Source organism: Delphinus delphis, chromosome 10 (assembly GCF_949987515.2).
Source record: "Delphinus delphis chromosome 10, mDelDel1.2, whole genome shotgun sequence".
Lineage (NCBI taxonomy): Eukaryota > Metazoa > Chordata > Mammalia > Artiodactyla > Delphinidae > Delphinus > Delphinus delphis.
In genome coordinates this window covers 44,382,162-44,396,573 of record NC_082692.2, presented here as the reverse complement: position 1 = coordinate 44,396,573, position 14,412 = coordinate 44,382,162, and the positions used below count along the sequence as shown (strand labels likewise).

At 38.6% G+C, this 14,412-nt stretch overlaps 1 protein-coding gene across 2 annotated transcripts in view; it reads right to left on the bottom strand.

The window, feature by feature from the left end:
* The window catches only part of ZNF451 (zinc finger protein 451), an 86,839-nt gene that overhangs the window by 17,526 nt on the left and 54,901 nt on the right, over positions 1-14,412 (bottom strand). Inside the window, exons 11-13 of one of the 2 annotated variants that reach the window (XM_060022063.1) lie at positions 13,179-13,322; positions 8,848-8,978; positions 7,588-7,774 (exon numbers count right to left, since the gene is read on the bottom strand). The exons of the other annotated variant lie outside the window; for it this stretch is intronic. Coding sequence (XP_059878046.1) covers positions 7,588-7,774; positions 8,848-8,978; positions 13,179-13,322 — 462 coding nt within the window. The remainder of the gene's footprint in view (positions 1-7,587; positions 7,775-8,847; positions 8,979-13,178; positions 13,323-14,412) is intronic. 2 annotated transcript variants of the gene reach the window in all.

The following is a 14,412-nucleotide window of genomic DNA, read 5'->3' as shown; positions in this document are numbered from 1 at the left end:
TTAAAAATTTATCAATATATCACTGTTTATAAATAAAAACCACTATATTTCTCTTATATTCCTTTGCTGCAAAAATTTATTACGAGTCACCTTTTGCTATTCCAGCAAAAAAAACTATTGCTTTTTCTATAATATGTTATATACACCTACTACTTCAAATATTTCAAGCTGTGTTTTAGTGAAATAAAACATTACATTTACAATTTGAAGAACAAAAAATTTAGTCTTAAAACATTAGGAACAAAGAGAAAATACCCAAGGTTTCTTTTATTACAATTCAAAGTCAAGGCCAGTCAAAAGCAGCATGTGGTAACTGGCCTAAACAATTCATCATGGCAACCAAGACCTAAGGCAAAACTGCAGGTTTGAATCATAAGGTTTAGCTTGACACTAGGTTGTAAAAATTTTTAAAGGTTTCGTTTGCCTCAATCAGCCCCCCATCTGTAGAACAGAGAAAATCATGAATTTTTTCCCTATTTTTCAGTACCTTGCACAGAATTAACTGTATCATATAGATTTTTAGGATGGTGCCCAAAGCAACAACCTATATAGTCTCATCAACAGGCTGAGCAAGCAGGCAGATAGATGCTTAGAATTAGGTTCAACAACTATTTCATATAGGGCATGCCACTGCTTCAATCACCTACACTTTCACAGCATGGGTGAATTAGTATGTTCAACTTTTAAGATGGCTTTAAAAACCTGTATAATTGGTACCAACCATACTTAATGCCTTCATCCCATTCATTCCAAAATGAAGACACAAACCAAACAGACATAACAAAGTCCCAGGGCCATAAACCAGACAGCCCAAGGACAGTGTTCAGATTCAACAAAAATCATGTCAAAGCACAGTAAAGTCTGTTTTCAATTTAAATTCACTAATTCATAACAGCCTATGCTCAAGTCCCTCCTTGCATTACCTAAGAAAAAATATTCTAGGAAAGTTCAAACTTTCCATAAAACTGGAAGGAAGATGTTTAATTACTGAAGAACTATAAACAACTGAATACACAAAATTGTGTTTTTAAAAACTGTTTACATAAAGCAAACAATGTTCTTGAACTAACCTACAAGATACAGGCAAGTTCTATTACATAAACAGATCTTTAAGAGCCCAGAGAATTTTTTTATATAAGCAATGGCGGTGACTAATGAAATAGTAGAAAATGGCAACTCAGAAATTCAGTCATCAAGAATGTGGTTGAAGTAGGTCCAATAACACAACACTCTGGAAAGTAAAAGCAAACAAACAAACAAAACCTTAAAATGTATGGTCAAGACAGTAAAAACAAGTACCATAGTTATTTTACTTTACAAAGAGCATACTACAAGCCAGGAGCAGCGTCACGGGGTAAATAAAAATGGTGCTAGCGTGGTCCCTTTAACTCAGCCTGCCCTCACACTGAGACTGCATTTCTACAGTCTGAAGAAAAGAAAATGGGGCTTCCTGGTTTACTTACAAGACAAAAGATCCCAGAGAACTTACAATGATAAGTTGGCTATGCTTGACACATAATCAGCTTACTTTTTAAAGTACCAGAACCCCCAGAACCCACAATCAAATCTTTTTACCTTCTAGGGAAAAAAAAAAAAAAGCATCTTCCTAAATGTTATTTTCATCTATACACACTCTGCACTGCCGTTAGACTGCAACAGAGCGTCTCATCTTCATTCCTCAAGGACGTGGTAAGAGCGAACAATGCACAATGGATTCTCTACATAATAAAATCAGGGCTTTGTGTCAGTGAAAGCCTCAGCCTTCACAGGTGATGGCTGTGTGGCCTCAGGCAGCTATTTTAACCTTCCTGGGCCTCTGCTCCCTCATCTATGAAAGGGGGCGATCTAATATATCCTAACTCACAGCGTTGAAAAGAGGATTAAACAACACGCAGAAGTTCTTTGAACATGTTCAAATATCTTCAAACACTACAAATACAAAAGGCAGCTAGCATGGTGGCTGGCACACAGTAGGTCCTTAATAAAGGTTAGTTCCTTTTACTTCTTTAAAACAACAATTGAAATGACAAGTGATATCTGCATCTTTGAAACATGAGGCTTGAGTTAGAATGAACACATATTTGTGAATAAAGTGTGAAAAGCATAAAAGAAGAAAAAGTCTACCTGGCTCCTCTGACTAGGATCACTAGAAAGGATCCATGTATCTTGGTAAATTTTTAAAAAGTGAAAATGAGTACAATATAAAATAGAACTGATGAAGGATAAGGGGCCCAAAGGTGTCAATTCAGGACAGATTAGTATTTTTACACATCTCTACAGGGATTTACACATATATCATAGCTGTAATCAAAACGTTGGTGCTGGAACCCTGATGCATAGAAGGAGAGTGAGTTTAAAGGGCAAAAACCATGACACATTCAAATCTCAAACTTAGTATAAAGGCTCACCTTGCTATAGAGGGTAACTGATTTAACCCAAGTCAGAGATCTAACAAAGTAGCAGCAGTAGCACTACTTACCTGTCCTCTCCCTACCAAGCAAAGATATAATAAGACCTTATGACCAAATGACTGACATTCATACATGGAGCCAGCAACTTCCCAATACCTCTATTTCTACTGAAATAAGTATCTCCTGAAAAAACTTTCAATTAACTGAAAAACTGGCAAAAAAGAAAGTATAAGATACCATATGATCACTGATTCTGACAACACTATTCAATAGATTCTTCCTGTTTACACAGGAGTAATAAAACCACTTTATGGTCCTAATAATGGAAAATTTCTGAAAAGTTATAAAGAAATAAGAGGTTCAAGCTTGTATCATTTGTCTATGCTATGGCAGAGATTTTAAAAACGTGAAAAATCATCACAATGCTTATAAAACATGAGAGAACTTCTCACTGTGTGTTACTTGTAAGAGAATTTGTGGGGTGGCTGGTTGGTAACTAGGAGCCTTGAAACGACAGATGCCCGAAGCTGTACGTGATATTGTATGTACAGTAAGTCCCCTACATACAAACAAGTTCCGTTCCGAGAGCGCGTTCATAAGTCCAACAAAATTAGCCTAGGTACCCAACTAACACAATCAGCTATATAATACTGTACTGTAATAGGTTTATAATACTTTTCACACAAATAATACATAAACACAAAAAATAAAGAAAGCATTTTTAATCTTACAATACAGTACCTTGAAAAGTACAGTAGTACCAGCTACATCACCGCTGCTTTTACGCTTGCTTCTGGACATCCTGGGCTTGAAATAAAGATACTGTACTACTGTACTCTATATAGTAATGTACAGTAAAGTACACAAAAACACAACCACTTGTAGAGGACGCACGCATGTGACAAGGTATGCCAGACACGTGAAGTAACTTAAGTGATTGGACATGCGAATGCACGTTTGTAAAGTTTGCAACTTGAAGGTTCATATGTAGGGGACTTACTGTACATGTCCATTTGGGGGAAAGAGGTTTGGAAAGCTTTTTTCAGATTCCCAAAAAGGTCCATCGACGCCTACCCGCAAACCACACTGCCTTAAAATAACTGGTTGTCAGATCTGAAGATAGCACACTGGGTTAAGCTAGATGAAAGGAGTTACCCTGGCATTCTTGTGGTAACCAAAACTACACTACAGGCCCAACACGAACTGCAGTATTTGTGGACACTGAGAGATGTTTCTCAGTCACAATACATATTAAATATCATTTCTTAACAAAGACTGTTACTCTACTATTCAGAAAGCCATTTATTAGGAAAGGTAAAGGAATAAAGTTACCCAAGAAAGTCACTGTTCTTTGATTTTTCTTATTATAAAGTTTATTAGCAGGCAGTTTGATGCCTTTCAATCTTCCATGAAGAAAAAAATTTGTCTTAAACTGAATCTGAACATACTGTGATTCAGCATAATATTTTTTTAAATTTTAGAGTTATAAAAGCATCTTTAAATCCAGACCTAAATAAAATATGTGACTTAAAGACTACACTTCTTTGGCCACTTAATTTTAATAATTTTCATTACTTTTAAAACGTAGTGGCTATAGCACATGAAAAGATGCTCTACATCACTAACCATTAGGGAAATGGAAATCAAAAACAAAATGAGATGCCACTTCGCACCCATTAGGATGGCTACTATAAAAACAAACAAAAGTCAGAAAATAACAATTGTTGGCAAGGATGCAGAGAAAATGGAACCCTTATGCACTACTGGTGAGAATGTAAAATGGTACAATCCATGTGGAAAATTAGTATGGAGATTACTCAAAAAATTAGAAAAAGGACTTCCCTGGTGGTGCAGTGGTTAAGAATACACCTGCCAATGCAGGGAACATGGGTTTGAGCCCTGGTCTGGGAAGATACCACATGCCGCGGAGCAACTAAGCCCGTGCGCCACAACTACTGAGCCTGCGCTCTAGAGCCCACAAGCCACAACTACTGAGCCTGTGTGCCACAACTACTGAAGCCTGTGCGCCTAGAGCCCGTGCGCCGCAGCAAGAAAAGCCACCACAATGAGAAGCCCATGCACCGCAACAAAGAGTAGCCCCCACTCACCGCAATTAGAAAAAGCCCTTGAGCAGCAACGAAGACCGACATAGCCATAAATGAATGAATGAATTAGAAATAGAATTACCATATGATCCAGCAATTCCACTTCTGGGTATATACTCATAAGAACTGAAAGGAGGATCTCGAAGAGATGTCTGTATCCCCATGTTCACAACAGCATGATTCATAATAGCTGAAGCATGGATGCAACCCAAGTGTCCATCAATGGATAAATGGATAAGCAAAAGGGGGTATATACATACAATGGAGTATTATTCACCCTTAAAAAGGAAGGACATTTTGACATAGGCTACAACATGGGTGAAACCTGAGGACATTTTGCTCAGTGAAATAAGCCAGTCACAAAAATACAAAGGCTGCATGATTTAACTTACACGACATACTTAGAGTAGTCAAATTCATAGACAGGAAACAGAATGGTGGCTGCCAGGAGCTGGGGAAAGGGGAGTGTGGGGTTGTTTAATGGGTATGGAGTTTCAGTTTTGCAAGATGAAAAGAGTTCTGGGGATGGATGGCGGTGATGGCTGCACAACAATGTAAATGCAGTTAATACCACTCAACTGGAGACTTCAAAATGGTTAAGATGGTAAATCTTATGTATATTTTACTACAATGAAAAAAATGGAAAGAAAAAGTAAAAAAATATATAGTGGCTAGTAACCATATTTCCTTTTTACAGTAGTAATAATTAATAATAGCTGCTATTTACTGAGCACCTATGCTCTTTCCTATGCTATGCTAGACACTATACGTATCACTAATTCTTACAACCTTATAGATATGAAAAGTGAGACTCAGAAAAAGTTGAGTAACTTGCCTGAAATCACACAGCTAAGAAGCAGAAGTCAGTATTCGAATCAAAGACCATGCCCTTCTTTATGCACTGCATGGTCTCTGTATTTCACAAAAATTCAGAATAAAGTATACATGTGTCCCCAAAGAGCAGTAAGTTCAAACGAGCACTGATTACAAATGAATGATTAAAAAAAAAATACCTAGAGAATTCTATATTCTGACATAGAGAGTGGTTTATGACACTGATGAGTGAAAAAGGAAATTAAAGTATATGTCAAAAAAAAAAAAAAAGGCTAGAGCATAAGAGACATTAGGAAAAGAACATCGGTATATAACAATAACCTATACTTTACCTCCAACCCTAATATACCCATGCAGACCTACTCATATGTAGCTCTCATTCCAAATAAAGTTGAAAGAAAGGCAAATCCATTACAGGTCTCATGTTCTAAATTACAAAAGAAATGCTCCCCAGAGCAGCAGCATAGGAGGAAGAAAAGGGGGTGGGCCTAGGTAGCAAAGGTAAAAATTTTAATATTTTTCAAGATATTAAGTAGATGTTGTTAAGGATCGGGAAAGGGATGGTAAAAGAATGGGAGAAAAAGAGGTTAAAAAAAGCCACAGACACATAGGGCACTCCATTTAATACTCTGTAATGACCTATATGGGAACAGAATTTTAAAAAGAGTGAATAGGGACTTCCCTGGTGGTCCAATGGTAAAGAATCTGCCTTCCAATGTGGGGGACGCAGGTTCAATCCCTGGTCAGGGAACTAAGATCCTACACGTCATGGGGCAACTAAGCCCACGCACCACAACTACTGAGCTTGTGCACCTCAACGAGACAGCCCACGTGCCACAAACTACAGAGCCCACGCACCCTGGAGCCCATGGGCCACAACTAGAGAGAGAAAACCCGCACGCCACAACTAGAGAGAAGCCCACACACCGCAACTAGAGAACTAGAGAGAAGGCTGTATGCTGCAATGAAGATCCCACATGTCGCAACTAAGACCCCACACGGCCAAATAAATAAATATTTTAAAAATAATAAATAAATAAATAAGAGTGGATATATGTATATGTATAACTGACTTACTTTGTTGTACAGCAGAAACTAACACAACATTGTAAATCAACTATACTCCAATAAAAAAAATTAATTAAAAATTTTAAGAAAAGAAAGAAAAGAAAAAAACCCGCCAGACAGAAAAAGCAAGTGAATGAAAACAGAAACTACAGAATAGGAAGACAAAATTCAGTACTGAATCATGACATAAATATGCAAAACAGAGCTGATTTTTCTTTAAAGAGCACAATTGTGCCAGTAGCTTAATGGTTCCTAACTTTGCAAAGTGAATTGATCCAACGCAGTGAGTGGTTAGAGCAAAGTTCTTCAGAATAGATCTTCAATCAAAATGTGGCTCTATATATGTAGAAAGAAGAAAATAGCTAGGAGGAGAGCACACTTGGACAATTTAAAGGCATATAATAAAAATTCCAAAAAGTAGTCAGTTTTTCATTGAGGTCATTCATCAATACCTTCAAACCATATTCATGGCTGCAAATTATTAGGATATTTAAAAATTACTCTTTTATTCTCTCCTACCCACATTTCAGAAATTACAAAAACCAAAACCAAAACCCATCTGGATCCCTAGAATTACATCCTTTCTTAAATACTGGTTAGTGAAATTGGACATCAGCATGCCCTTTCATTGAACAATCTCAAAAAGGCAGAGAAGAGTGTAGGACAGCGGATGCCTAGCCCTTCAAGGCAATAAAGATCTTTCAGGGCATCATTTTGTCACTGTCAACCTCTTAAATTTTTATTTTTTTATTTTTTGGTATTGCCATATTAGCATTTATTGCTTTCTGATTTCTCCTATAAGCACTTTGCTTTCTGAAAAACTGAAGATAAATTTAGAATTTTAGAAATGAAATGAAGATCTGGATTCTGAGCTTTGCAAAACTATACTAGCATATTTCAAACCATAAGTATATATTTTAAATATATGAATATAAATTTTATTCATTAGATTAAAAATGGGCTCTAAAATATTATGAATTCATTCTCCTTCTAATACACTCAAAGTTAAAGTGAGATAAGAGAAAAAATACGATAGAAGCATGAGCGCATGGCGGTTTAGTGAGCAGGCAGCAGGGCACTAGTGGAGAGCAGTTTATTGGTTTCTCATCAATAAGTGAAGTGAAGTCTCTTCCTCTTGGGCAGTTGGCACTGTGGCTACAGCTGCATACCTTTGGTCGTATCAGATATGCTATTTAACAAGGCACACATCATATCTCCCTCTAAGTGGTGAGGGTTGAGTATATGTGCTGGCCTCTGAGTCTTCTTAAATTGATTCTCTAGCTCCAGAAAACCTTGATCTCCTGAGAGGATGGTGAAAGGAATCTGCTTGGGCAGTTGTTCATCCAGACGGCCAGCCTAAGTTGGAAAAAATGGCACAAGTTGATAAAGATCAGCATCTGAGCTTCCAGTCAAGTTACAGCTATTTCAGAATGAACACATACCTAGAAACGTGTATTTAGCTTGCTCCCTTGCTCCCACTAAAGTATGATATAAAGATCTCGTTCATAAATGAAATATACCATGTTTAATCTAATATAAAATGCTGTCAATTATAAGATAAGCTCTTTTATATGCCACTAAGAAAGAAAAAAAAAGCCAAAAAGAATATAACAGGAGGCCCCCACATAAAGGTGGAACACTAACAGGGCTACGCGCTCAACCTCCCACCAAAGTATGATATAAAGATCTCGTTCATAAATGAAATATACCATATTTAATCAAATATAAAATGCTGTCAATTATAAGATAAGCTCTTTTATATGCCACTAAGAAAGAAAGAGAAAGCCAAAAAGAATATAACAGGAGGCCCCCACATAAAGGTGGAACACTAACAGGGCTACGCGCTCAACCTGAGGGTAAATAAAAAATGAATCTGCCATAGAGAAAAGGTAAGCAAAGTAATTTGCATAACTCAATCTTAGAACTGGCTAGATGGAAAAAGAAACTATCTGTGGTTTAAAACATAAGCAGCAGTCAACAAGTTTGCAGAGTATCAGTGTGACACAGAAACCCTTCAGCAGAGAATTTAATTTAAACTGGGTCTCAGGTGGGTTGTTTCTCCAGGTGACTAGCAGAGACAGAAGCAAATGCAAATTCCATCTGGGTCAACAGTGACTGCTATGGTGCCCCCCCATTTCAGAGATGTTAAAATGTGAAAGTGCCTCACGCATCAAGGAGTGTCATCTCCTGATAATTTATTCTAGAAATAGCTGAGGGTGCACTATGAGTAGCTGAGAGTCTGCTGGAACTGGGGATGAAGCAGTAAACACATGCTATGGACTCCTGCCCTCAATAGTCATAAGTAGAACCTGATGCAAAAGGTTTTATACAAAAAGCACAACACTGAAAAGGAATCTACAGTGTCATTATGATTCAAGAGGGGAAAAAATCCAAATGCACGTTTGATTTTGAATAAAACAATGACTCACATGCATACATATGGCAAAATCAGCAGCATCTTTTCTTTTACTACAGCGAGGATGAAGGAAGAAGCACCCAATCTTGTTTAGGTAATTATAGATCTTACAGTTGACGGGAGGCTTCCAGTTGGTGTTTCCTCCTATTATGTTTAGAAAAGGCATAAATGATGAGTCAAACAAGAGAAAAAGAACAGAACACTGGATACAACTGAAAACTCTATAAGGAAAAACAAATACTAGAAAAAAATGTTTCTAGAGGAAAAGTACCAGATTAGAAGGCAAAACAAGGCAGTTCTCGTGCAGGTAACACCAGGTTGTTGCTTAAATCTTGGGGAAGTAGACCGACTTCCCCAAATCTGCCTATTAATCTGAAAACTCACAGGGATGTTAAGCAGAATCAAAAGTAAAGTGCATGAAAATTCTTTGACTGCTGTTGTTCTATATGAATGTACGCATTAGTGGTTTTTTACAAATATGTCAAGGCTGCTCAGTGAATAAAAATGATGTGCAATCAGGAAAGCTGGACTTACTAAGAGGTTGTACTGACTACCTTATCCAGGTCAGCATGTTTCTATCTTAAATCCTAATCGTCTTCTTTATATGCTGCTTGCTGTCAAACATGGCATGCACACCTTGTTTCACTGCACTTTGCTTTACTGTGCTTTGCAGATACTGTGTTTTTTACAAACTGAAGGTTGGTGGCAACCTTGCATTGAGGGAGCTCATCGATGTCATTTTTCCAACAGCATTTGTTAACTTTGTGTCACATTTCGTTAATATTCGCAATATTTCAAACTTTTCCATCATTATTTTATTTGTTATGGTGATCTTTGATGTTACTATTGTAATTGTTTGGGGGTGCCATGAACCATGCCCATACAAGAAGGCAAACTTAACTGATAAATGTTGTGTGTGTTCTGACTGCCACACCGACTGGCCCTTCCCCCGTCTTCTCCCCTCCCTTCCTGCCTCCCTTTTCTCCGAGACACAATATTGAAATTAGGCCAATTAATAACCCTACAATGGCCTCTAAATGTCCAAGTGAGAGGAAGAATCTCACGTTTTTTAAAATCAAAAGCTAGCAATGATTAAGCTTAGTGAGGAAGGCATGTCAAAAGCCAAGACAGGCTGAAAGCTAGGCCTCTTGCACCACAAAGTTACCCAAGCTGTGAATGCAAAGGAAAAGTTCTTGAACGAAATTAAAAGTGCTACTGCAGTGAACAAATGAATGATAAGAAAGTGAAACAACATTATTGCTGATATGGAGAAAGTCTGAGTCTCTGCATAGAAAATCAAATGACCACAATATTCCCTTAAGCCAAAGCCCAATCCAGAGCCTGGCCCTAACTGCCTTCAATTCTATGAAGACTGAGAGAGGTGACGAAGCTGCAGAAGCAAAGTCTGAAGCTAGCAGAGGTTGGTTCATGAGGTTTAAGGAAAGAAGCCGTCCCCATAACATTAAAGTGTAAGGTGAACCAGCAAGTGCTGATGTAGAAGCTGCAGCAAGTCATCCAGAAGATAAGTCCTAAGATAATTCATGAAGGTGGCTGCACTAAACAAAAGATTTTCAGTGTAGGCAAAACAGCCTTCTATTGCAAGAAGATGCCATCTAGCAGTTTCACAGATAGAGAGAAGTCAATGCCTGGCTTCAATGTTTCAAAGGACAGGCTGACTCTCTTGTTAGGGGCTAATGCAGCTGGTGACTTTAACTTGAATACAATGCTCGTTTACCATTCTGAAAATCCTAGGGCCCTTAAGAATTAAGCTAGGACTTCCCTGGTGGTGCAGTGGTTAAGAATCCGCCTACCAACGCAGGGGACACGGGTTCAATCCCTGGTCCGGAAGATCCCACATGCTGCAGAGCAACTAAGCCCGTGAGCCACAATTACTGAGCCTGTGCTCTAGAGCCCGCGAGCCACAACTACTGAGCCCTCATGCCACAACTACTGAAGCCCGTGCGTCTAGAGCCCGTGCTCTGCAACAAGAGAAGTCACTGTAATGAAAAGCCCATGCACTGCAACGAAGAGTACCCCTGCTCACCACAACTAGAGAAAGCCCGCACGCAGCAACAAAGACCCAATGCAGCCAAAAATAAATAAATAAATTTATTTTTAAAAAAAGAAAGAAAAAGAATTAAGCTAAATTGACCCTGCTTATGCTCTATAAATGTAAGAACAAAGCCTGGATGACAGCAATATGGTTTCTTGAATATTTTAAACCCACTTTTGAGACCTACTGCTCAGAAGAATCCTTTCAAAATATTACTGCTCATTGACAATGCACCTGGTCACCCAAGAGCTCTGATGCAGATGTACAATGAGATTCATTTTGTTTTTATGTCTCCTAATGTAATATTCATTCTGTAGCCCATGGATCAAGGAGCAATTTTGACTTTCAAGTCTTATTATTTAAGAAATAAATTTCGTAAGGCTACAGCTGCCATAGGTAGTGATTCCTCTGATGGATCTGGGCAAACTAAATTGAAAACCTTCTAGAAAGGATTCACCATTCTAGATATCAGGAAGGACATTCATGACTGGGAAGATGTGAAGAAAGCAAAATATCAACATCCACGGGAGTCTGGAAGAAGTTGATTCCAACCCTCATGGATGACTTTGAGGGGTCAAGAATTCAGTAGACAAAGGAACTGCAAATGTGGTGGAAACAGCAAGAGAACTAGAATTAGAACTGGAGTCTGAAGATGTGACTGAATTGCTGCAATCTCAGGATAAAACTTGAATGGGTGAGGAGTTGCTTCTTATGGATGAGCCAAAAGAAAGTGGTTTCTTGAGAAGGAACGCACTCCTGGTGAAGATGCTGTGAAGATTGTTGAAATGACAACAAAGGATTTCGAATATTACATAAGCTTAGCTGATAACACAGGAGCAGGGTTTCAGAAGACTGACTCCAATTCTGAAAGAAGTTCTACTGTGGGTAAAATGCTATCAAACACCATTGCATGCTACAGAGAAATCGTTCATGAAAGGAAGAGTCAACCAATGCTACAAACTTCATTGTTGTCTTATTTTAAGAAACTGCCGCAGTCACACCAGCTTTCAACAACCCCCAGGCTGATCAGTCAGCAGCCATCAGCATGGAGGCAAGACCCCCCCCAGCAGAAAAATTACGACTCACTGAAGGCTCAGGTGGTTAGCATTTTTTTAGCAATAGGGTTTTTTTTTTTGGCTGCATTGGGTTTTCGTTGCTGCCTGCGGGCTTTCTCCGGCTGTGGTGAGCGGGGGCTACTCTTTGTTGCAGTGTGCGGGCTTCTCATTGCAGTGGATTCTCTTGTTGCAGAGCATGAGCTCTAGGCGCAGGCTTCAGTAGCTGTGGCACTCGGGCTCAATAGTTGTGGCTCGCGGGCTCTAGAGCGTAGGCTCAGTAGTTGTGGCACATGGGCTTAACTGCTCCACGGCATATAGGATCTTCCTGGACCAGGGCTCAAACCCATGTTCCCTGCATTGGCAGGCGGATTCTTAACCACTGTGCCACTAGGCAAGTCCCAAGGTATGTTTTAATTAAGACTTCTTTTAGACATAATGTTGTTGCTCACTTAATAGACCACAGTATAGTATAAACATAACTTTTATATGCACTGGGAAACCAAAAAATTCATGTGACTTGCAGTGGTCTAGAACTGAACCAGCAGTATCTCCTAGGGATGCCTGTACATCAGAGGCTCACTGTACTAAGCCTCAGTTAATCGAAGAGGAGTCTCTCTCCCAGGTTTGGTCAATGGTTTGTAAAGAGATTTAGACTACAGCCATACCACCCTGAATGCACCCGATCTCATCTGATCTCGGAAGCTAAGCAGGGCTGGGCCTGGTTAGTACCTGGAAGGGAGATTTATGTGAAGATGCACATTTATGAACAGTAAGGATGAAGTGAAGAGGCAGTTATATTGAAAACACACTAGTCCTGTAGTCATGAGGCCCCAGTTTGAAAGCTAACACTACTATTTATTATTTTTGTACTTTGTGAAAAATAAACTTCTCAGCCTTCTTCCTTATATTTTAAAGGGTGAAAATTATAACAATCAGTAAGCATGCATTAGTACCAAGTACAGTATCTGGCGCATTGTAGATATTGAATAAAGGCTCTTTCAATCTGTATCTAAAGATCCACAAACTGTGGGTCACCAGGTAGAGCGAATATTTACCTCAGAGAAATGTAAAGAGAAAAATATTCTAGCAGAGTAACTATAATGCAAAGTGACAAAATTCCAATTATGTTCCTATCTTCTATTCAGGAAGGTTCAAAAGGAGTCCTTTTAAAGCAAATCACATTCTAAGGGGGAAAAAAAGGGAGGTTGTCTCAAATGTGTTCCTTATTAACCATACCTTGAAAGCCCCAAATAAATGTTCCTTGGTTAAGATTCCCTGGTAGATGACCAAAAAAGTTGGACCAGTTATCAAAGTCTACAAAGACTATGTGAGTCATGGTTCGCAGGTAATCCAAATCTGGGAGCTCAACAACCTCTTCATCTGAGAAGAGAGAAACATCAACATGAATTTGATAAGAATTAGCTAAAAACTTTTTAATTTGTCAACTTAATATTAATCTTACATGTTATTTACTTCTATCTAAACCATGTCATGAAATCCAAACCTGTATGTGACATAATATATTTATATCAGATAAGAAATATTTTGAATATTTCAGAAATGATTATTCTTTCAACAAATATGTACCATTGATCCTGGCTTTCTTTAAAAGTCACTTATAAAAGAAAGTTTTTAAAAAATTAGTATACTGGAAGATATGGAAGACCAAGTTTTAAGGCTAAATAACTAAAAACTCGCACCATCCATCAAAATAAACTTTCAGGGTTACTTGCTAAGAACTTTCTCGCCGCCAGGAGTTTGTTCTTTTCCTAATGTAGACTGATTCATCAGCAGCCCTCTGGCTCTGTGCTCACACACCTGAAAGCAGACACGAGACAGACCACAAGAGGCTCCTGTGGCTCGTGCAGAACAGGGCCCGGTGCTCCTCGCGCCAAGGACACCTCTTCCTCAGTCAACTCAGGGCCTCTCACCTCCCACCATCTGCAACTCTTGTCCTCCCTCCTCTTCCCCTCCCTCCTCTTCTCTTCTTTCATACCTTTCACTTTGACAGGGCCTTACAGTTTCGAGTGGTAGCAATGCAAGCCTTAAATGTTTATATTATTTTTAAAATGGATAGCTTCTACTCCACCTACTAGAGACTCCCTCAGAAAAAGACTGCCATCTTCCCATTTCCAAACCACCCATCTTCCTATCTGTCTTCTTAAAATACTAATAGATACAACAATGACCTCCTATCAGACACAGACCAACACAAATCCCCCCAAAGCAATCACAAGAGCAAAAGGAAAACAACAGAACATAAAATAGTGTGACCACGGTTTCACTGTTTGACATCGAGTTGAATGGATCATCATTTCTCACATAAAACATACCGTGGCTAAAGGCAATGTTGAGATCTACATGTGCTACAAACTCAGTAATTCATAAACATATTTTATGAACCAAAATACTCGCATATTTCATTTTTTCCACTCGACATTGTATAACTTATGAAGAGTTAATCTTTAAA